At 43.6% G+C, this 25,143-nt stretch overlaps 1 protein-coding gene across 2 annotated transcripts in view; it reads left to right on the top strand.

The window, feature by feature from the left end:
• The first annotated feature begins 23,931 nt into the window (after positions 1–23,931).
• Positions 23,932–25,143, top strand: part of LOC101160340 (polypeptide N-acetylgalactosaminyltransferase 10) — a 48,075-nt gene continuing 46,863 nt past the window's right edge. For both annotated transcript variants that reach the window (XM_020709176.3, XM_011483983.4), the window contains exon 1: positions 23,932–24,211. In XM_020709176.3, the coding sequence (XP_020564835.1) occupies positions 24,053–24,211 (159 nt within the window). In that variant the 5' untranslated portion in view covers positions 23,932–24,052. The remainder of the gene's footprint in view (positions 24,212–25,143) is intronic.

Here is a 25,143-nt window from a genome sequence, read left to right as displayed (position 1 = left end):
CCGGGGTTATATACGTAGCTGCAGATCACAGCGACAGCCGCTCGTATGGACTCGTATCATCTGCCTCTCTGTGGAAAACATCACATCCACTTCTGATCTCTGTCATTTTACTGGATGCTGTACACAGCTTCCAATTTACAAGAAATAATTTCAAGGCTAAAAGGACTCAGATCATAAAACCTATCATATTATTTCAACATGTAACAAACATACGAGGTAGAAAACCTGTTAAAGGCTGCAAAGATGCTAAAGTAAAAATGAAACTCAGGCCACCTAGCAATAAACTGCAGTACTCGATCAAAGCAGAAATTTGGCTATTTTAAGTTCTGGCTAAAGTCCAGTTGATGATCATGTGAGTTTATTTGGAAGCTGCTTCCATCAGAACAGCTGGAAATACCTTTGTTCTGTTTGGTTCCTATGATTCCATCATTTCTCTGCTATTTCTAACTTTTGTTTTTTATAAATCAGCTCTTCAGTTACCTTTTTTTCGTTCCGTCTGTCCAAAATCAAAGATTCTGGTGTCGTTGTTGAATTGAAGGAAGTTTGACAGGAGTTTTGCAGCTGTAAGCAGCAGCAGAGCGTCTGCCTGGTGTTTGTGACGGACCACCAATAACTGCAGATGTGTGACATAAAAATCCTTAGTCTGCAGGTTCTGACCCAAAGGGAACTGCAGAGGTCCAAATAGCAAACCCTGAGGCTCTCCACGTGACATGAGGACATGCAGAGTTTTGATCACCATGGAAACGGTGGTCAATAAATACTGAGAAAAAAGGGAATTTTTATTTTAGCCTAATTTCACTTTATGTTTCTTTTTCTGTGATTTTCTTATGATTTATTCAAACTTTTACTTGATTTTAGTTGAGCTCAATAAATATTGATGCTGTCTTTAAAGAACCTTATGTCACAGTTCAGTTATTCTCTTTAAGTGAAAGCCTTCAGAAGGATGTTATTTTTGTTCTCTGGTTTTGATGGCTTTGAGTCGATTCTTAGCCTTTTTTTTCCCAGCTTTCTGACTTCTCTTTCTGATAATTATTGATTTTCCCAGCTGAACCTGCACACCTGCAAATAAAAGCTGAAAAATGATGGGAAAGCAGAACCGGCTGGAACTGAACACTCACATGAAGCAACGTGACAACCTCTTTTTTTCTGTCACCTCATCTCATAAACTCCACAGATGGATAAGGAAAACACTGATAGGGGTTCAAGTATAATTCCATTTTTTTTACTGTTTATGTTGTTTTTGTTTGATGGCACAAAGAAATGTGCTGAAAACCACCAGGAGGCCTCATCTGGTTGTGCTGTTTGGTTCTTAAATTATGAAGTCATAGATAATTTGCTATTAAAATGGATAGTAAAAAAAACAAAACAAAAAAAAACATCTGAACGATGATTTAAAAACATGAAGCATTATTTTATTATTTCTGATTTTCCAAATGATAGTTTCAAACCTTCTGTGGCTGTTTTTAAAGACGTCTTTGATTTAAACCAGTTTAATTATGAATCAGATTCAGGTCCTCGGCTGTAATCCTTGAACCAAGGACAGTTTCTGAAAATAGAGATTCATAATGAATCTGAAGGAAAATAGTCTGCAGGAAAACCAAACCTTGAACAGAAGTAACTGACCAGGAGGAAGAAGGTAACCGTGAATGTTGAGCCACATTTGCTTAACAACTGTCATTAGTTTGTCCAAAGAAATTAGGTAACGATTCGATCTACATGTCGATCTACATGTTTACTAAATAGCCTCTTTCTTTATATTTTATTTGAAGAGGAAGCAGAAAAAAACTGCAGAGGAAAATAAGAAAGTGTACACTGTGAAACTATTGTGAAACTTTCCACAAACAACAGAGTTTTCCATCACTGTGATTGTTGAGCACAAACAGGAAAAGCTCGGGTTTCTTTCAGGTTCCGATTTTCTCCAGGTCTGAGAAAACTATGAATGTAGCCGTCAAAAACCGTCAGGAGAGGATGATGATCCACACCAATGTTAAACTTAAAGACTTTTGGCAAAGTCAGTAATTACAGTAAATCATTTGAGCAAAGTACAGTTTTGTTAGATGGACATTTGGCTTTGCTCTACATGCAAAGTCTTACCTCAGGTAATTGGTTTTCCCACGCTCCGTGAACACATCAGTTCTTGTTCTCTGGTTGCCTTATGTAGTCTTTCAAAACAAAACTTTTTTTTTTTACTTGTTTTTCCCCCCCACCAGGTTTTGACCCTCAATGGGGACATTACATGGTTGTAAACAACGTTGATATTCGCCTTTCGGCTCCCGTCAGGAGCCACCTGAGCCACCTGACGCAACCTTGTATTTTATCCAGGCTGGGGACGGGCATAGAGAGACCCAGACCTGTCATGGCCTCTCATGGCCACATAGTTAGGCTTTAGTGTTAGGGGTCTTGCCCACGGACACAGACTGGATGAAGTTCATTGAACCTCCTGGGAACCGAACCCTGGTTTCCCATGCGCCAGTCCTACACGCTGCCACTTGAGCCATCCAGCCACTTTATGACCTTACATAAAGTAAAATGTAAAAAAATCTTTTTAAAAAGATATAACATAGGTGTAAAGTCAGACAGATTAGGATAAAGATAATCCTGGGGATTATTGGATGGAAAGTGAGATCATTAGATGTCTACTGTAGAGCTGCAAATAAATAATAAAACCCAATTACCTTCAGTTATTTCCTCAATCTAGCCACAGGGGTTGCAAGCCAGTTACTTCTGTGCCGGTCCCAAGCCCGGATAAATAGAGAGGGTTGCGTCAGGAAGGGCATCCGGCGTAAAAATTGCCAAAATAACCATGCGAATCATCCACAACACTTTAGACATACCGGATCGGTCGAGGCCCGGGTTAACAACGACCGCCACCGATGCTGTTAACCTACAGGGTGTCGGTGGAAATTTGACTACTGTTGGTGGAAGAAAGAGGGGAGGCAGAAGGGTCCGTGGCCAGAGAGAGAAGGGAAAAGGCAGGAACATAGGTTTGAGAATAGGGACTCTTAACGTTGGCACAATGACAGGGAAAGGCAGAGAGCTGGCAGACATGATGGAGAGAAGGAAGGTAGATGTACTGTGTGTGCAGGAGACAAGGTGGAAGGGCAGCAAGGCACGTAGTATTGGAGGAGGATACAAACCGTTCTATCATGGTGTTGATAGGAAGAGAAACGGGGTAGGAGTGATTCTGAAGGGGGAGTTTGTAAACAGGGTTCTAGAGGTGAAAAGAGTCTCAGACAGGATGATGAGCCTAAAGTTAGAAATTGAAGGGGTGATGGTGAATGTAGTCAGTGGGTATGCGCCACAGGTTGGCTGTGAGTTAGAAGTGAAGGAGAGATTCTGGAGTGAGTTGGATGAGGTCATAGAGAGTTTTCCCAGAGGAGAGAGAGTTGTTATTGGAGCAGACTTTAATGGACATGTTGGTGAGGGCAACAGAGGTGATGAGGAGGTGATGGGCAGGTTTGGTGTGAAGGAAAGGAATCTGGAGGGACAGATGGTGGTGGACTTTGCGAAGAGGATGGAAATGGCTGTAGTCAACGCTTACTTCCAGAAGAGAGAGGAACAAAGAGTGACATACAGAAGTGGAGGTAGGAGTACTCAGGTGGACTACATCCTATGTAGACGAGGTCATTTGAGAGAGGTTAATGACTGCAAAGTGGTGGTAGGAGAGAGTGTAGCCAGACAGCACCGCATGGTGGTGTGTAAGATGACTCTGGAGGTCAGGAAGAAGAAGATAGGGAAAACAGAAAAGAAGACCAAGTGGTGGAAGCTACAGAATGAAGAAACTTGTGAGGAATTTAGGCAGAAGTTGAGACAGGTCCTGGGTGGTCAGGATAAGCTTCCAGATAACTGGGAAACTACAGCAGAAATTATCAGGGAAACAGGTAGGAAGGTGCTACGTGTGTCATCTGGAAAGAGGAAAGACGGTAAAGACACTTGGTGGTGGAATGAAAAAGTACAGGACTGCGTCCAGAGGAAGAGGTTGGCTAAAAGGAAGTGGGATGTAGAAAGGACTGAGGAAGGTAGACAGGAGTACAAGGAAGCGCAGCGTAGAGTGAAGAGAGAGGTGGCAAAGGCCAAACAGAAAGCTTACGATGAGCTTTATGACAGGTTAGACACAAAGGAAGGAGAGAAGGACTTGTACAGGCTAGCCAGACAGAGAGACAGAGATGGGAAGGACGTGCAACAGATAAGGGTGATTAAGGACAGAGATGGAAAGGTGCTAACAACCCAGGAGAGTGTACAGAAAAGATGGAAGGAGTATTTTGAGGAGCTGATGAACGAGGAAAATGACAGGGAAAGAAGGGAGGAAGATGTGGTTGTTGTGGAGCAGGAAGTAGCAGAGATTGGAAAGGATGAGGTTAGGAAGGCTCTGAAAAGGATGAAGAGCGGAAAGGCCGTTGGTCCTGATGACGTACCTGTGGAGGTATGGAAGTGCTTAGGAGAGACAGCAGTGGAATTTCTAACGAGTTTGTTCAATAGGATTTTAGAGAGTGAGAAGATGCCTGAGGAATGGAGGAGAAGCGTTCTGGTCCCGATCTTTAAGAACAAGGGTGACACGCAGAACTGCAGCAACTATAGAGGAATAAAGTTGATGAGCCACACAATGAAGCTGTGGGAAAGAGTAGTGGAAGCCAGGCTTAGGAAGAAGGTGGAGATTTGTGAGCAGCAGTATGGTTTCATGCCCCGTAAGAGCACCACTGATGCCATTTTTGCTTTGAGAATGTTGATGGAAAAGTACAGAGATGGTCAGAAGGAGCTGCATTGTGTGTTGGTAGATTTAGAGAAGGCGTATGACAGGGTGCCGAGGGAGGAGCTGTGATACTGTATGAGGTCGTCTGGAGTGGCAGAGAAGTATGTCAGAGTAGTTCAGGACATGTATGAGAGAAGTATGACGGTGGTGAGATGTGCTGTAGGTCAGACAGAGGAGTTCAAGGTGGAGGTGGGACTACACCAAGGATCAGCTTTGAGTCCCTTTTTGTTTGCTATGCTGATGGACAGGCTGACAGACGAGGTAAGACAGGAATCTCCCTGGACAATGATGTTTGCGGATGACATTGTAATTTGCAGTGAGAGTAGAGAGCAGGTGGAGGAACAGCTAGAGAGGTGGAGGTTTGCTCTGGAACGAAGAGGCATGAAGGTCAGTCATAGTAAGACAGAATACATGTGTCTGAACGAGAGGGACCAAGGTAGAAGCTTTAGGTTACAGGGGGCTGAGGTGAAGAAGGTGCAGGAGTTTAAGTACTTGGGGTCAACAGTTCAGTGTGATGGAGAGTGTGGAAAAGAGGTGAAGAGGCGAGTGCAGGCAGGTTGGAGCGGGTGGAGGAAAGTGTCAGGAGTGTTGTGTGACAGAAGAGTGTCAGCAAGACTCAAAGGAAAGGTGTACAAGACAGTGGTGAGACCAGCTCTGCTCTATGGGTTAGAGACGGTAGCAGTGAGACCGAGACAAGAGGCTGAGATGGAGGTAGCGGAGATGAAGATGTTGAGGTTCTCCTTAGGAGTGACCAGGTTAGACAGGATAAGGAACGAGTACATCAGAGGGACGGCTCATGTTGCCTGTGTTAGCGACAAAGTCAGAGAAGCCAGACTGAGATGGTTTGGACATGTTCAGAGGAGGGATAGTGGATATATTGGTAGAAGGATGTTGGAGATGGAGCTGCCTGGCAGGAGGACAAGAGGACGGCCAAAGAGGAGATATATGGATGTCTTAACAGAGGACATGAAGTTGGCTAATGTTAGGGTAGAAGATGTTCATGATAGAGTGAGGTGGAAAATGATGATTCGCTGTGGCGACCCCTGATGGGAAAAGCGAAGAGAAAAAAGAGAAAGAAGACCTTCAGTTATGTCCTCAACAAGTTCATTTGCATTTTCTTTTCGTGAAATTGCAAATCCTTAAGTTTAAACCAACTGTTAGAGTTATGTAATTATCATTTGCTTTTACGCTATAATCACCATAATATGATTGTCTCAGTTCAATCTTTCAGTAAGAAAACAGTGACCTGAAAAGTTCTGATTATACAATAATATGATGTTCCTGTACTGCTTAATTGAATGACCTACTTTTATGTTATCAACCCCGGCCACCAATAAAACCAGACTGGATACACTGGGAAGGCAGAACTCCTCTGTGACAGTCCCCACTGTCACAGAGGAGTTCTCCTTCTGCAGAAGTCTAGCAAAAGTTCTCATCTCCTGTGTGCTTCTTCTCTTTATTAAGGAAAAAGTCAGAACCCTGACACCAACCCTGACTGAAAGGGTTTTTGTCTATGAATAATCAACAAAGCATCGTCTGCATACATCATTACACTTAACCAGTTTGACATAGTTTCAGTGATTACCTTAATTTACATGAGTGGTCCTAACATTGAGCCCTGGGTTTCTCCCTTGTTTGATTTTGTTCTAATGAAATTGATCACTGCAATTTTATATTTTATCTTTAACCGATTTTCCTACTTTTATTTAGTTTTAAAATTGTACTTTTAACTGTGTGATGCTTAATGTTGAACAAATGTCTTCAGCTTTTGCTGATAAATGTAAAGTGAAAAGTTTTTCCTCCCCAAAGTTGTGTTTTGTGAACATCGAGACCCAGAAGAACTTGACGGATCAGCAGAAACAGCTCCACCTTCTGGTCCTGACTGTAGGTCATCAGGGGTTAACAGATCATAAGCTGATTAGTGTTTGTCTTGCTTCTGGAGCCCTGGCTGAGAGCAGATATAAAAAGCATAAAGTTTCACATTAGGTATCTCATTTAAAGCATGTGGAGGCTTCATGGCTCCTCTGAGATGAATCCTGAACTCTCCTTTGCTTGTCCGTGTGATAGATTGCTGGACTGCTCAGATATAGGCAGAAAAGCTCAGCAATTATATAGGAAGCCTCTGATGAGAATTGTAAATTGGACCCATAAAACATTTCTGCCAGAGCTCCACGCCTCCTCTGGAGATCTTTTGCCTCACCATCAGTAATGTCTGAGCCATCAGCTCCCCAAAGCTTTAATTTTGAAATGTCAAGTTGAGGGTTTTTTTTCAGAGAAGCAGCTTTTGTTGTCATCAACATCTTTCTGGCTTGTAAATGTTAAGATAGTTAAAAAAAACCCACAATATGTTTGATTTTACTGCGATGGTAGTCTGGAGGATTTCTGTGAGAGAAAACAGATTTATGGTTTGTATTTTCATTTATTTGTGCTTTTATTTGACAGAGAAAGTATTTTCCATCCTAATCATATAATCTCCTGTCTGACAGGAAGCTCAGGTGGGTGTTTGTTCTCTCCGCATACCTGTGCAGACATTTGAGGCTTTTCTGGAGCAGATGAGATTATCCTCAAACATTTTACTGAAGCTGCAACAAAATTCACTCAATCTGATGAAAAGGAAGTTAATAATCTGCCGCACATTCAGATTACAGTCACTGTTGGGTTTTTTTCTCATACTTTCAGTGTAAAATTGTAATCTTTCTTTAAATCTAACAACAATTTTTTTCTACTTTCTTTTAACTTTTTTGTTTCTTTGAAACTTAGTAAAATCTATGTTTATTGAGGAGATACTGCAGCTCCACCCACTCGTCTGACTCCATCCTTTCAATCTCCAGAGTGATCTGAGTTCACTGAGATTTACTGCATTATTAATACTTATTACTGTAACACAGATATTACATTGTTTTGAAATATTATTTAGTGGTTTCTAAAAAAAATTACTAATCTCAATTGGGTTAAAAAGGTTTGAGAATAAAATTCCTCGGAATAAAAACCACAGTAAATCTGCAGCATTTTTTTGTTATGTAGCTTTGCTGTTTGGTTTATTCTTGTTGTTTTTTTGTTCTTCTTTCTGTCATATTTTGTATTCTGGGTCTGTTTAGTGGATTCTGTTCTTCCCCTCATTTCTAAACCTTCCAGCTTTAATGATCACAGCTCAGGAATTAGTCCTCAGAATGTAAATCTGCTTTTCTGCTGTTCAGTGTGAGCTCCTCTGTTTCATTGAAATTTTACTGACAGTTTGGCCTTGCACCAAAGTACATCTCTGACATGTTAGCACCATATGGACCATCTTAGACTCTGAGGACCACAGGGACCGGCCTCCTGCAGAGGACTCACAAAATTCCTGTTTGGCCATGTATATAACTGAAGGGTCCTGGCTGACACAGATTTTCATGTTCTTTTCTCTTTCCTTTTTTTTAAAGTAAAGTTTATGAGTATGTATGTTTTTAATCTTTGAACTCTTTTATTTACTTTGATTTTAATGCATTTTCCTGTTTTGTGAAGCACTTTGAATTACTTTCTGTACAAATTGTGCCATACAATTATTATCATTTTTTCACTTAAAACATTGAAAATATTACAAACGGTTGTTTTTTCTTGAAAGATTTTGCTTCTTGAAGTGAAACCTGTTCCTTTTCCTGAAGTCAAAATAATATTCATACAAACGTTTTCTTTATTATAACCAAGAATAAGTTTCGAGCAGATCTTGGTCCTGGAAACATGTCCTTAATAAAGACAAATATTTAGCTTAGGATAGGTAACACAATGTCATTTGCAAACTCATATTTTATGGCTGACACAAATTTTAATGTGAAAAACTGTAGAGTAAATGTTGTGTAGATGATGTGGGAAGCTGGCCCTGCAATGGACCAAAAATGCAGCTTTTTAGCTTTTCCTGCAGAGCGTAAAAGTGAAACACTTCCAGCTTCTGCTTTGGAGCCAGAGAGCAACGAAGGGTCCCACTGCAGATGGGGGAAAGGGCTGGGGGCAAATTCTGAAGAAAACCTGAGTCACCGAGGGCTTCAGCTAATTTCTAACTCTTGAAGAATGTCCGACTCCTGATGGAAAGTTTTGCATATTTGACCCAAAAGATGGTGAAGAGCATTTTAAACCCCAGCAAGGAGACGTTTGGAGGCTGGGAATGCTGAAGGAAACCTAGAGAACAGAGAACGCGCTGATCCTGGAGCGATTCATGACTGAAGGCTGAGAGAACGCCGCTCTGAGCAAAAAGGCTTTTGATCTAAACGAAAAACAAAGACAAAATGTTCCTGGAAAAGAAAAGACCTGAGCAGCTAAAACATTTCATGTTTCCTAACCCAGAGTTTCAGTTATTAATATTGCCAGTCTACAATTTAACTTATTATCACCTTAAAACAAAAGCTATATTTTTGTCCCCTGGCAGTTCTGATGAATGAGTGAACAGAACTTTAATTTAAAGTCAAGTCACTGATAAAAGCCGTTTTCATTCAGAGCATTTCTGCTCATGGAGAAGAAGCCGGCTGGTTCTGGCTCGCAGAGAACACACCCTCATTTCTGAAGCATCTCACTAATCTCCTCTAACTCTGCATTCCACAGGCCTGCACACACAGAGTGGGTTGGGGGGGTTAACCGAGGATTTTCTGCATTGTTTGACAGAGTGGACTTAAAGCAGCAACGTGTCCACGGCGCCTTTTCTGGGCAAGAAGAACAAAACGTCTGATTCCTCCCTCCATCAGGCAGACTTACGACAGTTCAATCTGTTCTGCATCTCCCTGCTTGAATTATGGATGAACCCTCCAACCTCTCAATGTGGGGGGAATTAAGGTTTTATATGCTCCTGTCACATCCTCATTGTGGGTTTGATAAAGTCATGGTAATTTGGACAGCATCAAAGCTGAGGAGATGCCAGAATGATCCTCCTCTGATGGCGAGCCCCTGATCGGCTCCTCCTCGTTGAAAGTCATTGGCGGAGCCTCCGCTCAAGCGTTTGGGCCGTGGCTTCCATGATGAGCAATTACTGAGGCGTGGTTTCATCCTGATGAGCCGAGATGTGGGAACTGCAGGTCAAACGAGCAGAAAAACAGAATTCATGAGGAAAAGTGACACAAACTCACAGATGTGTGGATTAAAGCTGGAGCCTATCCCAGTCCCCGTTGGACAAATGCAGGTCACCCCCTGGATGGTCCACTCGTCTATTGCAGGGCCCATTAATCCACATTGCTTTCAAATGTTTTCTGTCCCACGTCATGAAGCTGCCACCTCCATCCGTTTTCCATCCTCTTTAGCTTTTGAATAAAAATTAAGACAACCTTTCTCTTCTTTTCTTTTTTTTTTTAACCAGGAAACAGTTTAATAAAACTTAATTTAGAGTTTTCCACTAAAATATTGCCAGCCATCAAAAGGTGTATTTCTGATCAAACTAGTTCTGAATGATATTCAAAAAAATAAAAAACGTTTTTTACTGACCTGCGACAGGCAGGCAGCCGTGTGACCCCAAAAGGAATAAAGCGGAATATTGCTAAGATCAGAAAAATACTTTCTAAGATTAATGCTAAAAAACTCATCCGTGCGTTTCTTACGTCTAGACTGGATTACTGTCAAGATCCTCCTGTTAACCTATAAGGCCTTACATGGCCTACATCAAAGACCTCATAGTCCCTTACCATCCAATGAGAACACTTCACTCACTAAATGCAGGACTGCTTGTGGTTCCTAGAATTAGTAAAAGTACGGTTGGAGGTAGAGCGTTTAGCCACCAAGCCCCTGTCTTATGGAATAAACTCCCAGCTCATGGAAGAGAGGCCGACTCAGTTTCTACATTCAAAGTTAGACTGAAAACATTCCTCTGTGGACAGGCTTATTGTCAGACTAGCTAGTGTAAGGACTGGAGGTTTGGCTATGGATGGAAAAGGAAATATTTGATTATTATTATGAGCTAAGAAGACGGAGTGGGTGAGAGAACATGTAATGCTACCAGAGAGGACCAGACCCTTGGACAATACAAACACAACAAAATAGTAAATAAAACATATGAACGACCTCTGAGATACTTGATTAAAATACTACTAAAAGAGACATAGAAAGTTCTAAGAGTCCTGGGTAAGAGTTAAAACACAGGATATGAGGAAGCTTGAATTTAGAGAGTCAAAAATGTCTAGAACAGAGGCCAGCCAGACCCTGCCCCAGAGCCGGCTCCTCTAGGAGACTGCCAGGGATCCCTCCAGTCACACGCATCAGGACTTGTAGACAAAAGCAAGTGCCAGTAACTGAAGTAACTATGACTGCCCTAGGCTATCCTGATGGAGTGTGGCTACCCTTCTGTTTACTCACACGCAGGCAGAGTCCCTGTCCTGTCCTGCCCTGTCCTCCCTTGTCCTGCCCTCTCCTGTTTTGCTGTTACGGCCCCCGACAGGTAAACCTGTCGCAGTCTAGGGGAATTCACAAAGGGGCTAAAACATATGAACGATGGACACCAAATAAGTTTAGGAACACAGTTTATTAGGTGGAAGGAAGAACCTGTGTCCTGTAAAACAAAAATAAATAAATAATTACCGTGCTGGTCCCAACAAAAGACAAAACAGAGGGATTGGAGCCTTGGCAAAACATAAAATAAGTCAGGGAGACAACTGACCCAGCCACGTTTTACCGTCCTGCCTTGTCCTGTCCTGCCCTGCCCTGCACCTGGACCACACCTGTGTGTGGATCACGTTGCAGATCTGGTGGTCCCGGAGGTACAACCGTTCCTGGTGCACGCTTTGCTGCCAGAGCAGGATCCCTTGTATTTATTCTTAATCAGACCAGATGCTGTTAATCGGGGAACGTGCATCAAGGGGGTGTGTGGACTCGCAGCCTGCAAAATGTTTGTAAAAGGTAACACAGAAAAAATGCAAAAACACTCATAAAATCATGCAACTTATTGCTCCCCCTACCTCACCTATCTCTTATTGTAATTAAACTTTCTAACATGTTTGTTGAAGCACAGAAGCAGATTTGACGTTTTTCTCTCCTTTTTGTCTCTGTCAGTTCAAGTACCGTGTTTATTGAAACATTTAAATATATAAACAAAAAATCCACGTCATTTTTTTAGTCGAATCTCAAATGTTTGTAGCTTTAGCCTTCAGAAGAAGCTGCTAACGAGGATGAAAAAAACAATAATTCTTAAAAAAAAACAGCAATTAGGTCATTCACATGTGACCATAACGGCTGACATCACCACAGCTGTTGACAGACAGAGAGTGATGTCACCAGAGGTCTTTGATCTCCAGACACATTACAGAAGGATGACGTCAAATGATGTCATCTCCAGACACATTACAGAAGGATGACGTCAAATGATGTCATCTCCAGACACATTACAGAAGGATGACGTCAAATGATGTCATCTCCAGACACATTACAGAAGGATGACGTCAAATGATGTCATCTCCAGACACATTACAGAAGGATGACGTCAAATGATGTCATCTCCAGACACATTACAGAAGGATGAAGTCAAGAGATGTCATCTCCAAAGTTGCTATATACTCCATCTTTCTGAGAGATTTCAGACCAAATCTTGGAGCACTTTAAAAGATATCAAGAGCGATTTCCAAGCAGATTCAGAAAGCCGTGTTTCCAGAAACTTCACCTACAAATAAAGACGTTGTTTGCAGTTCCATAAACAGCCATGTTTTGCAACAAGATGTTTAAAGGTCATGGAGCTACCAGCTCTTCAATTGAATCCCTCTGTGATCCAGACAGCCAGACACTGGACGACTCCAGAAAGCAGGAGCACAGATTTAAAAGATTCACTCAGAGAGCAAAGCAAAGTGTTAGGAAATGGTTCAAATGTGGAAACAAAATCCGCAGGGATCAGATGTCCTGGGAGGACCTGTACAAGGAAAAACAGCAGGAACTGGATTATTTTGTGGAGCAGAACAATTCTCTCCAAACAGCTCTCCAAAACCTGCAGATGCACGTTTGGGAAGCTGAACAGCTGAGAAACGATTCCATCTCAGCTGACCTCACTGCCAAACCTCTGAACTTCACGTATCTGACACGTGAGGCTGAAGGAGTTCAGGAAGATCAGCCTGGATTTCAAGCAGAAAGTCAACACCAACAAGATCAAACCAGCATATTGGACTTAGAGCAGCAAAATGAGGAAATGGCCCAGGAACTTGAAAAGCTTCAAGACAAACTTCTTGTTTTGTCAGACAGAGAAGCCAAGTATGAGCCTGCAGGAGACCACCTCAAAGCTGCCCAGGACCAGAACTCAGTCCTCAAAGAAAAGCTTCTGCAACTTCAATCAAAGATCCAACAAGAGGAAGCACTCCTGATGATGACTCCGGACATTTCTCCTGAGGATCTGCAGGAAGATTACCGAGATCAGATCCAGGCCTTAGAGCAGGAAAATGCAGTTCTCCAGAAGGACTTGGAAGATCTCAAGAAAAAACGCAGTAAAGAAGCAGCAATGAGGATCGATTTGATATGCCTTGAAGCCCAAAAAGGCAACTTGGAGGACCAATGCCAGCACATCCGGGAGGTCATTCAGATCCACAGTGAACAGCAGGATGGAGAACTCGTCTATCCTGAACAGATCCAGGAGTTAAAATGTCAAATAAATTCCCTTAAAAAAGAAAAGGAAGACCTTCTGGAAGAACAAAGGAAGGTGGAAAATTCAAAATCAGACACTAAAATGCTGCTAAAAGAATTCCATCAGGTGGTAAAAAATGTAGATGAATTGAAAAAGGAAAACTACCACCTGAAATGGGAATTCATGGAGCTTAACGTGGATTTCTTTGAGAGACAACGAATACCGGCCAAGCTTGAGGCTTCAAAAAAAGAACAGGAGTCTTTGAGGAAGGAAAATGCAGTTCTGGCTGAGCAGGTTTCAGAATGTAGATCCAAGATCCACCAGCAGACATCTGTTCAGAACCAGCCTCAGAGTCCTGCTAGAAACCGGCCAACTCTGATCCCCAGACCCGTGTCTGTGAGAAAACCAGAACCAAAGCAGGTTTCCATGGATACTAGAAAGACCCAACAGCCTCAGAGTCCCGCTAGAAACCGGCTAAGTTTGAGACCCAAACCCGTGTCTGTGAGAAAATCAGAAACAAAGCAGGTTTCCATGGATACTAGAAAGACCCAACAGCCGAAAGCTGATGTGAACAAGTCTCAGTGTCCCGCTGGAAACCGGCCACATTTGAGATTCAAACCTGTGTTTGTGAAAAAATCAGAACCAACAAAGGTTCCCAAGGGTCCTAAAAAGAACATATCTAAGGCAAAACAGAGTGTCAGAGAGCTAGAAAGAGGTTGGAGATAGACAAAGACAGAAGTTCACTGTTTACTCAGTGACCCTAGAAATCTTTGTTTAGTGTGTGTTATGGTCTGGGATTGGATTCAGATGACCTAGTGATGTTTCATCTTTTTTTAGTATTTATTTGTTTGCTTTTTTAGTTTATTTATTTATATAGATTGCTATTGTAATTATGGTAGGACTGATTATTTAAAAAAAAAATATATTTTCTTTCAAATTCTTTTTCAAATTCACTCTTAATGCAAAAAAAAGTTTCTGTTCTGTAAAATAAAAGTCTGGAAATCTGTTCAAATTTGTTCATGCGACTATTCTAAATTAATTGTTTTAGGGTTGTAATTATAATCAAAATAAAGTATGATGTAGACTGTCTGTGATAAAATACACAACAGCAAGTTAAAAGCTGTGACTTATGGTTGTTAAAGTAATATAGAAATTTTGGGCTTGGAGTTTAAGTTTAGGGTTAGTATTGTTAAAGTTCAAATGTCGGTTTTTCTTGTGGAAAATGGGTAACTAAAATAAACTAGAAAAAATGGGCCGGCATGTTGGTTTGTTGGGACAAATCTGTTGCCCAAAGGACCCGTGTCTGCGTGGGTTTCCTCCGAGTGCTTCGGTTCCCCCCACTTGTCCAAATTAGCTTATGTTGTGTAGATAATTTAGAGTTTTCAAAGTGTTAGCAGCATTATCTCACTGTTTCCCAAACCAGCATGTATCTGCACCTGACAAGGGACTCAGTCCCTTGTATAAAATGGGTTTTTGTATAAAATGGGTTCCCAAAATAAGCTAGAAAAAATGGGGCGGCACGTTGCTATGTTAGGTCAGTTCTGGTGCCTGACGGACCCGTGTCTGCGTGGGTTTCCTCCGAGGGCTTCAGTTGCCCCCACCTGTTTAGAAGAACCATTCTGTGATTCCTGATAGTTTAGGATCTACTAGAAGAGTCACAGACGACGACTGCCAGCTTTTTGTTGTGCAGGACGACTACCCAAAAATGACAACTAAAACAAAAAAACTAAGTTTAAATTTGGACCCAAAAAAAAAAATCAGTCCCACTAAATTCTTTGTTCCAAATAATTGAACGGCCTGTGGGTTTCCTCAGAGTACTTCCGTTTCCCACCCTGATTGTTAGTGATTGGCTTGTGACTGAAAAATTCCCCCTCCCTGAATCGCTACCTTATCGTGGTGGAGGGGTTTGAGTGCCTGAATTTACCCCCAGGAGCAAGTTTGTAAAAGGCATCTGCCCTGCTCCTAACAGGGGCAGGGCAGATCAGATGAAGGTTTGGACTTACAGTGGGTCCAAACCATCATCTGATGGTGTAGCTCCTGGAGGGGTCAGGCAGGACTAAGGGCGATTTAAAGAAACCTTATGAATACAGAAACAGCTTAGATCCAATTTCTGGGTCTTAAACTAAAGTTACAGATGACTGAAAAGTCTAGTTTCTTGTTTATTTTTCCAAAAGTACAAGTTCAAATAAAACACCTCTAAAATAAAAATATGCATCAAAATATGGGACCCAATTGGGTTCAACCTGGAGGAAAACCATGGGATTAATCTGCCTTGGGCCCACCACCTGCAGGAGAGCTCAGAAGGGGCCGGTGCAATGTGGTTTGGATGCCAGTTGACGTCTCGACAACTCAAACCCTGGTCACAGAACTTGGGTTTTAGGACGTGGAAGATCACCCCACTTGGAGGGACGGAGCCTGAGGTTGTGAGAGAGGTTGAAAGGTAACAGTCAAGGTTATAATAGTTTCGGATTTTTTATTAGTTTTTCGTTTTTATTTCGTTTTGAATTTTTGTTTTTAAATTTATTTAGTTTTAATTAGTTTTTAGAGGCAGCTTTACTAGTTTTTATTCGTTTTTATTTTTTGAAATTGCTTTGTTTTAGTTTAGTTTTTATTAGGTTTAGTGTTAGTTTTAGTTTTTTCCTTTTTTTTTTGTAAATTAGGATATTTGTCAGGTGCATGATTCAAAATCACCAGAATAAGTGTTGTATAATAAAAACTCAATCAAAGATACATTTGTCATGGTTAGGCCTGCCTTTTGTTCTTTTCCTGCTGTGATCTCTCCTGTGAGAATCACAGGTGTTTTTCATTAGTTGATTATGATTCTGTTCTATTTAAGGCTCAAGTTTCTGTGTTTCTGTGTCGGATCGTCCTACCTATGTTTCTGTTTCGAGCTGGTTTGCTCTTGGCATTAAAGCCTACTAGTTGGATTTTGGATCTGTGTCATTTCTTCCTGCTCCTGGGTTGTCTCCCCTGACCCGCCGTGACATTACGATCCGACCATGATTAACCCAGCAGGAAGAACGTGCATGAGGGACATACCTGGTCATTCCACCGAAGGAGACCCAGCCGTTGGCGAGGAGCTGTCGGATCTGGCGCAGGAGTTGCGTGGATCTAGGCTCGTCATGCAAAAACTCAAGGAGCGTCTCTTTAGGCTGGAGCAAGTTCCCTCGTTTCCAACCCGTCAAACCCGACTGGGTCATCCAGAGCCGTTTGATGGCACGCCTAAGGACTGCCGGGCGTTTCTCGCCTCCTGTCGTCTACATTTCGATTTTAATCCGAGTGAGTTCCCCTCTGAAAAGAGCAAGGTGGCATTTGCTCTTAGCTACTTGACTGGACGAGCCAAGCGTTGGGGTCTGGCAGAGTGGGAGCGCGAAGCGGAGCTGTGTCGCTGTGTCGCTTTTCCGTCCAACTCCTCACGGTGTTCGATCCCGCGACGTCTCACAGAGCAGCCGCTTCGGAACTCCTCCGCCTTCAACAAGGGGCTCGTAGCGTCTCGGACTTCGCCGTGGATTTCCGGATTCTGGCTGCCAGCACCCACTGGTCCGACGGAGCCTTGGTGGACGTTTTTCTCCTGGGACTCTTGGACGTTCTCAAAGATGAACTGGCAGCGAGGGAGATTCCGGAGCATCTGGAGGGGCTGATCAGTCTCGCGGTGCGTATCGACCGTAGGATGAGGGAACGAGGGCGTGAACAACGCTGCGACTCGGGCTCTCGCCCTTCGCGTCATGAAGGGGTTTCCCCGACTCTTTCCGGAACTCCACGATGGGGTTTCCCCTGTCCCCGGGAACCCCTGCTGCTGGGAACCGGCCGTCTCACACCTGCTGAACGACAGCGCCGCATGGAGGAGGGGCTTTGTTTATACTGTGGACAGTCAGGACACTTCGTGGGCAGCCTCCCAGGTAAACGTCAGGTTGCTCCAATTAGGGAGCTGGTGTGCTTCAAGACTTCCTTTTCTTCTCCTTCACGGCCTTCTACCAAGGTCTTAGTGACTCATGCAGGAGCACAAGAGGAGATTGAGACTCTGATTGACTCTGGTTCGGACGGAGATCTGATCTCCCAGGAGGTGGTTGACAGACTTAAAATCCCTGTGGAGCCCCTGTCTCCCGTTTTAGTAATCCATGCTATAAATGGGTCCATCATTCACAAAGTGTCTTCACGTACTGCTAATATCTCTGTTTCTGTTTCCGGAAACCATACTGAATGCATGCGTTTTTATGTTGTGGAGTCTTTGAGTCCACAAGTAATTTTGGGTTTCCCTTGGCTGAGCAGACATGCCCCTCACATTGACTGGTCTACGGGACGGATATTATCATGGAGTTCTTATTGTTTGCTGAACTGTCTCTCTTCTGCTTCCGTTCGAAACACAGTTGGAGTACAGCAGTCTCCAGAGCCGCCTAACCTCAGTAATGTGCCGTCTGTGTATCATGATTTCAGTAATGTGTTTTGTAAGGTCCGAGCTAAGTCACTTCCTCCCCATCGTCCCTATGATTGTGCTATTGACCTCTTGCCAGGAACCCAACCACCCAAGGGTCACATTTACCCCCTGTCACCACCGGAACGAGAGGCTATGGACAATTACCTGCAGGAGTGTCTACAGGCTGGGATCATCCGTCCATCCTCCTCGCCTGCTGGAGCAGGTTTCTTTTTTGTGGGGAAGCGAGATTGGAGGACTGCGGCCTTGTATAGACTACAGGGGTTTGAACAGCATTACGGTTCGTAATACTTATCCCCTTCCGCTGCTGCAGTCCGCTTTTGACCTGTTGAGCGGGGCCCAAGTCTTTTCCAAACTGGACCTGAGGAGCGCATACCATCTGGTTCGGGTAAGGGAGGGGGATGAGTGGAAGACGGCGTTCAATACGCCAAGTGGACATTTTGAATATCTGGTGATGCCTTTTGGACTCACTAATGCCCCGGCTGTCTTCCAGTGTCTCATCAATGATGTCCTGAAAGATATGATAAACAGATTTGTGTTTGTCTATCTAGATGACATTTTGATCTTTTCTCCAGATCTCGACACTCATGTGCAGCACGTCAGAGCCGTACTCCAGCGCCTGCTCGAGAACCAGCTCTACTGTAAAGCAGAGAAATGCGAGTTCCACACTAAGCAAACCCTGTTCTTAGGTCATGTGGTTACCCCTGGGGGTGTCCAGATGGACAACTCTAAAGTCAAGGCCGTTCTAGAATGGCCTGTTCCATCTGGACGCAAACATCTCCAACGTTTTCTCGGGTTCGCCAATTTTTACCGGCGCTTCATCAGAGGCTTCAGTGGCGTTGCTGTACCCCTCCATAGACTCACATCAGCAAAGGTACGTTTTATCTGGAATAAGGAGGCTGATAAGGCGTTTTCCGAGCTGAGGAGACGTTTCTCTACGGCCCCTATTTTGACTCAGCCTGACCCCTCCAAACAATTTATTGTGGAGGTCGATGCGTCTGAGTCTGGGGTAGGGGCTGTTTTGTCACAGAGAGCGTCCGACAATAAAGTTCATCCCTGCGCGTATTTCTCCTGCAAGCTCACTCCTGCAGAGAGGAACTACGATATAGGGAACAGAGAACTGCTAGCAGTTAAACTGGCCTTGGAGGAGTGGCGTCACTGGTTGGAGGGGGCTGAGCAGCCGTTCTTGGTGTGGACTGACCATAAGAACTTGGAGTACATCCGGACTGCTAAGCGTCTAAACCCTCGCCAAGCCAGATGGGCTCTGTTCTTCGACAGATTCAACTTTTCTCTGTCCTACCGTCCAGGGAGTAAGAACGTCAAGCCCGACGCTCTCTCACGGCAGTTCCAGCCAGAGGAGTCTGAGATGCCAGCTGCAGCAACCACCATTATCCCTCCTCACCTGGTGGTAGGAACCACTCGCTGGTCACTGGAGCGCAAGGTTAAGGCATCTGTTCCCGATCCTGCCACCATACCTGCCGGCTGCCCAGATGGGTGTTTGTTTGTGCCTCCATTTTTACGGACCCTAGTACTGAAGTGGGGGCATTCTTCTCGACTGGCTTGTCATCCCGGGGTGACCAGGACCAGTTTTTTGGTGGCCCAGCGGTTCTGGTGGCCCTCCATGTCCTCTGACATTAGGGCCTTTGTGGCTGCTTGTCCCGTGTGTGCCAGTGCCAAGACCCCCAGGACCCCGCCTGCTGGTTTGCTCCACCCTCTACCTGTGCCGTCTAGACCTTGGTCCCACGTTGCCATGGACTTCATTACTGGTCTACCTAACTCGAGAGGTAAGACGGTCATTCTCACAATCATTGACCGTTTCTCTAAATTGGTTCTTGCCATACCACTGCGAAAACTTCCATCAGCCAAAGAACTAGGCGTACTTGTCTCTCAGCATCTGTTTCGCTTACATGGACTACCTCAGAACATCACATCAGATCGTGGTCCTCAATTCATCGCTGCCTTTTGGAGAGAGTTTTGCAACCTCCTTGGGATCAAGGTTAGTCTGAGTTCTGGGTTTCATCCTCAGACTAACGGCCAGGTAGAGAGGTACAACCAGAACCTGGAGACGACTCTACGTGCCATGTGCAGCAAAAATCCCAGGACATGGTCGTCTCAGCTCCCATGGGCTGAATACTCGCACAACTCCCTGGTCAACTCTTCGGGATACTCACCTTTCCAAGCAGCCTATGGTTTTCAACCCCCTCTGTTTCCTCACCAGGAACAATTGGCTTCTTCATCTGGACCTGCGGCTTTTGTGAGGCGCTGTCGTCGTGCTTGGAGCAAATACAAACTTGAACTTCTGAAGAACCAGGAGCGCCTCACTGCTGTGGCCAATCGTCGAAGGTCTGCCGCTCCTGCGTACAAGGTGGGAGACAGGGTGTGGTTGTCCTCCGCAGATATTCCGTTAAAGGGGGGATCCAGGAAGCTGCTTCCCCGCTACATTGGTCCGTATCCCATTTCTCAAATAATCAACCCTGTGGCCGTGAAACTGGAACTGCCTCGTTCTCTTAAAGTCCATCCTGTGTTTCACGTGTGCAAGATAAAACCCGCCAGAGACTCCTCCCTTCAACCTGCCCCAGCACCTCCTCCAGCCCCCCGTATCGTGGGTGGTGGTCCGGTGTACTCTGTCAAAACTCTCCTTGCTTCCAGAAGAGTGGGGCAGGGTTTACAATACCTGGTCGACTGGGAGGGTTACGGTCCAGCGGATCGCCAGTGGGTCCCGGATCGTTTCATCGTCGACCGAGCTCTTGTTTCTCGTTTCCATCGAGTCCACCCTGATCAGCCTAGTCGTCGTCCGTCTGGCAGCCGGACGTAGAGGGGGGGGTTATGTCATGGTTAGGCTTGCCTTTTGTTCTTTTCCTGCTGTGATCTCTCCTGTGAGAATCACAGGTGTTTTTCATTAGTTGATTATGATTCTGTTCTATTTAAGGCTCAAGTTTCTGTGTTTCTGTGTCGGATCGTTCTACCTATGTTTCTGTTTCGAGCTGGTTTGCTCTTGGCATTAAAGCCTACTAGTTGGATTTTGGATCTGTGTCATTTCTTCCTGCTCCTGGGTTGTCTCCCCTGACCCGCCGTGACAACATTTTGAAACACTTATTATTCAGAGGACACAAGGACAACCATCCTTAAATTAAAATACAACAGCCGATAACAGCATTACGTTACCTGCTCTCGCTTCTTTTTCGGGGGAGGGCGGGCGACAGGCTAGCTTGTTAGGTCCTGTTGATTTGCGTTGTTGTGTGCGCTTTTTAAATGTATTTTTAGATTCGTAGGGTTTTTCCCTTTGAGCAGCCTTCCACAAATTTTGTCTCCTGCTTCGACTACAAGGCACTTACTTTTGTTTTCGACGCTGTTATATTCAAAAAAGTCCCAAATAAGACTCCCCCGATTTCTCCCAACTTTTAATGCAGCCATCACGCTCATGTAAATGTCTATGACCACGCTAGCCGGCAGTGTCTGACAGACATCATGTGACGTCACAGACAACGTGATGCCGTAGGGGTCAAATACACAGTAAAACTAGCAGCGTGAAATAAATAGATTTTATTTCAACCCAAAAGACTTATGTATTAGCAAAAACGAAAACTAAGTATTTTTTGGGGTTAATATTATTTAGTTTCAGTTCGTTTTATTCACACAACAAACAGTTTTAGTTAGTTTTCGTTTTTTTTAAAAACTCTCGTTTTTAATTTTATTTCAGTTAACGAAAATGTTTTTTCAGTTCTAGTTTTAGTTTTTTTCGTTCGTTTTCGTTAACTATAATAACCTTGGTAACAGTAAGATATAGTTGGGCTCATCCTAGTGCACAGCCTGGGCAACCAAACTTAGTCCCTTGAGAGGAAACCATTCGACAGTTGCTCATGGAACAAGGCAGCATGAACCCCCCCGCTCAGCTGCCAAGTGTTTGAGTTCACCCTGAAGGGCGAGAGGGTTATGTTAGCCTTCAGGTGGGCGACCGGTCTCTGACTGTGGTTTCGGCTTTTGGGCAGAGCGGCAGTTCTGAATACCCAGCCTTCTTGGTGTCTCTCGGAGGGAGACTGGAAAGTACCCCAACAAAGTGTTGTGTTGGGACACTTTAGGTTCACAACACAACACAACACAACACAAAATGACACATTACAATGATAAAAAAATTAACTCACAACACGAAACAATTAACTCACAAAACAACAAAATCAACTCACAGCAACACACCTTAACTCAAAAGGGAAGTATACCTGCAACGGAAACTGCTGTGCTTTTATTCTGAAATTTCCACTTAGCTATTCATAAGATCGTTTAAAGATTTTTCCGTCAACGGCAGCTTCTCTCCCGCTCTGTCTGAGATTTCCACAGTGCTTCTGTGTCTCTGTGACCCTCTTTGAAGGCTCACTGACCCACAATAACCCGAGAGGGGAAAATAAACACAATAATACAAATAGGGGACTTTTTTGTTATTTTTCTTGTCGCTATAAAAAATAAGAAATTCCTGATTGTAGTTGGCTCGTATCTGCTCCTGTCCATGGCTGTGGATCCGTCCTCTGGCTCGTCTCGCACCCCCAGTCGTCCCCTAATTCCATCTGGATGAAGCCGATCTGTTGCACTATTTAAACATGGACCGTATTTTTACGACGTAAGGCGCACTGGGTTATAGGGTGCAGTTTCGGTAATAGGTGTTTTTTTTTCTATTTCACATAAACAAAAGGCACACCAGGTTTTAAGGCGCGGGCACGTTAAAATATCCCATTAAAACATACGTGCTGGTGTGTGTTTTAAAAAGGCAGCGGGTTGGTTGTGATTTATTTTTCATTTGTTTCAGCCATCAATCAGCATCTAAAAATCATCAAAGTCCTCGTCTTCTGTATCTGAAATGAACAGCTGGGCTACATTTCTATTAAACACGCCAGCTTCCCTTCCGTCATTGTCAGAGTCCGTCTCGTTGCAGTGCGGCTCCTCATCAATGATGAGAAACAACACATCAGCAACGCACCATAGGGCGCTCCGTACATTTTGGAGAAAATGCACAACTTTTAAGTGCGCTTTATGGTCGTGAAAATACGGTAGTTGTAGAGTTAGATAAGTTAATTCTTCTCTAAGAGTTCTGGTACATCACCTGTCCGTCCTGGGGGAGGATCTCTCCTTCATGTGGACACCCCTGAGGTTTCTTCTTCTTCTTTTTTTTTTTTAGGAGTTTTCCCTTACCAAGAAGGAGGGTCTAAGGGTAGGGATGCCCAGTTTAGCCTAGTTAGTTTAACAATCAACTATTGTATTTTATGGCTGATTTCATGCTCTTATACAATTACCGGTATGAAGCCCATTGAGACGACTGTTGAATTGAATTGAATTGAATGGACGTTATTTTCTCTCAACAAACAGTGGAACAGCATACATATAAAAACCATCCATCATTTAACACTTTCTCTGTGACAAGTATGGATCACCTGACTGACAGCAGAGATGACTAATAACACAGCCATCAACAAGAAGAAAACTATAAATCTTTTCAAAATAAAAGCAGCTCTTGAAATTTAGTGCTGTGTCTTTGGTGGTTTATGTCCCAAAACTAAAAAATATGTAGAATTGGTGATACTGACATTTTAAACAAAATAATAATAAAAAAATACAAATAAAAATAATGTGACACTGTATCTTTCACTGTCTTTCGAAACAATATTTTTTATACAGCAAATTTAAAAAAATAGCATCTGATGGGTAAGAGAAATAAAAAAAAATAAATAAGAATTTACAGCTTTGGTGCTTAGCCAGCTCAGGTGTATTTACACAAGTGTGAAAACATAAAAATGTTCCAAGATTTACACACATATGGGGATTTTAATATTTTACTAACCCTTTTGTTTGTTCAGCTTTTAATTTAAAAGCTTGGTGATGCCATCATTTATGCTCACACAACGTCCATTCATTCAATCAACTCAGTTGCTTTGTGTGAATTAATCAGTCTGTGTAGTAACAGCTCGGTTTTTCAGAGGCGCCTCCAGATCTTGGCTTCTTCTTGTTTTGGCTTTGTCGTTTTCTGGATTTCACTGCTTCCTAGCTTCTGTATTTGGGTCCACAACCAAGATCCAGACATCATCACTGGATGAAGGAAAAGAACAGTGGCTGTTTTTCTTCTTTTAAAGAACCCAAGAAAACCGAGGTTGATTTTATTTTGAAACTCCGCGGCCGGATACTACGTGCAGACCACCGTCGTAGCAGCTTTAAAGCTGCGCGTGCTCCTCAGTCGGAGTGAAAGTTGTCTCCGGTTGGAGCTGCAGTCTGTCGGTCGGTCCCTCGCGCCGCCGGGACTCGGTGTTTCGCTCCGCCGCAGCGGCTCGTTTCCGGAAACATGAGGCGGAGGGAGAAGAGGCTGCTGCAGGTCGCGGGGCTGCTCGTGGCCGCGGTGCTCTTTCTCCCGAACGTCGGGCTGTGGTCTCTGTACCGGGACCGGGTGCTCGAAAACTCCCCGGACGCGGCGGACGGGTCGGGCGTCTTCTCCACCAAGCAGGTAACGGAGGAGCCCGGGAAAACCCGGTTACTCTTTACTCATCGGTGAGTTTGTGCCGGCTGACATTTTAAGAAGATAGGTGGCTTTTTTCTATATTTTTTACGTGAATAAAACAATATGACTTTGTAGCATTAAAATAAATAAATACACAAACTAAACCCGAAATCTAAACCGTTAAAAATCCAATGGGAGCCCCTCAGTTCTAAATCAGCACCACGAACAGCGACCGATGCGCAGTTTCAGTACCATGGACAGCGATGAAAACTTGATTCGAACAAAAACTGTAATTTTTTCCTCTCTGCACTCAAGATCAGCTTAGATCATCAGGTTAGACTGAAGATCTGCTGCAGAAAATCTCCTTATTATTCAAGTGAGAAATTCATCAGAAGTCTTCGCTTTTATTCCAAAAGACCCAGAGAATATTTTTATGAATTTGTCAGAAAGTGGTAGATTTAAAAAAAAGCGAACGGGAGCTTGTTTTTTTTTAATCCTATAAAAGCTGGACAGCGGTGAATGAACTGCCTGTTAGGAGCCTCTTGACATTAATGCTCCATCATGCTGAAGTAATGAGGGCTGAAGGTACAGTGTGTGAGAAGCAGATGATGACAGAACGGCTCCGCTTACAGTCTGTCATCCGCTCACGCGGCTGGGCTGGAAGAACACGGCTGCTCCAGATCCGGACCTCAGGCATACCGAACCAGAACCAGAATCCAGAATCCGACTTGTACCATTCATACAGAGAACTTGCTCTGATGTGTGGTGCAAACACAAACATAGACTGCTAATAGGTTGAAGAAGAATACAAAAGAAAGTTTCAGATCTAATGGAGATTCAGAGACAAAATTATTTATTTAAAAAAAACCTTCAGAACCAAAACTATTCTCAAACAAAATCTGATAATCCTAAAAATGTTGAAAAGAATTCACTGATGG

The sequence above is a fragment of the Oryzias latipes genome, chromosome 14 (assembly GCF_053564925.1).
Source record: "Oryzias latipes strain Hd-rR chromosome 14, Olatipes_Hd-rR_3.1".
NCBI classification, from domain to species: Eukaryota; Metazoa; Chordata; class Actinopteri; order Beloniformes; family Adrianichthyidae; genus Oryzias; species Oryzias latipes.
The sequence above is the reverse complement of the archived record's forward strand: the minus strand, read 5'-3'. Positions and strand labels throughout refer to the sequence as shown.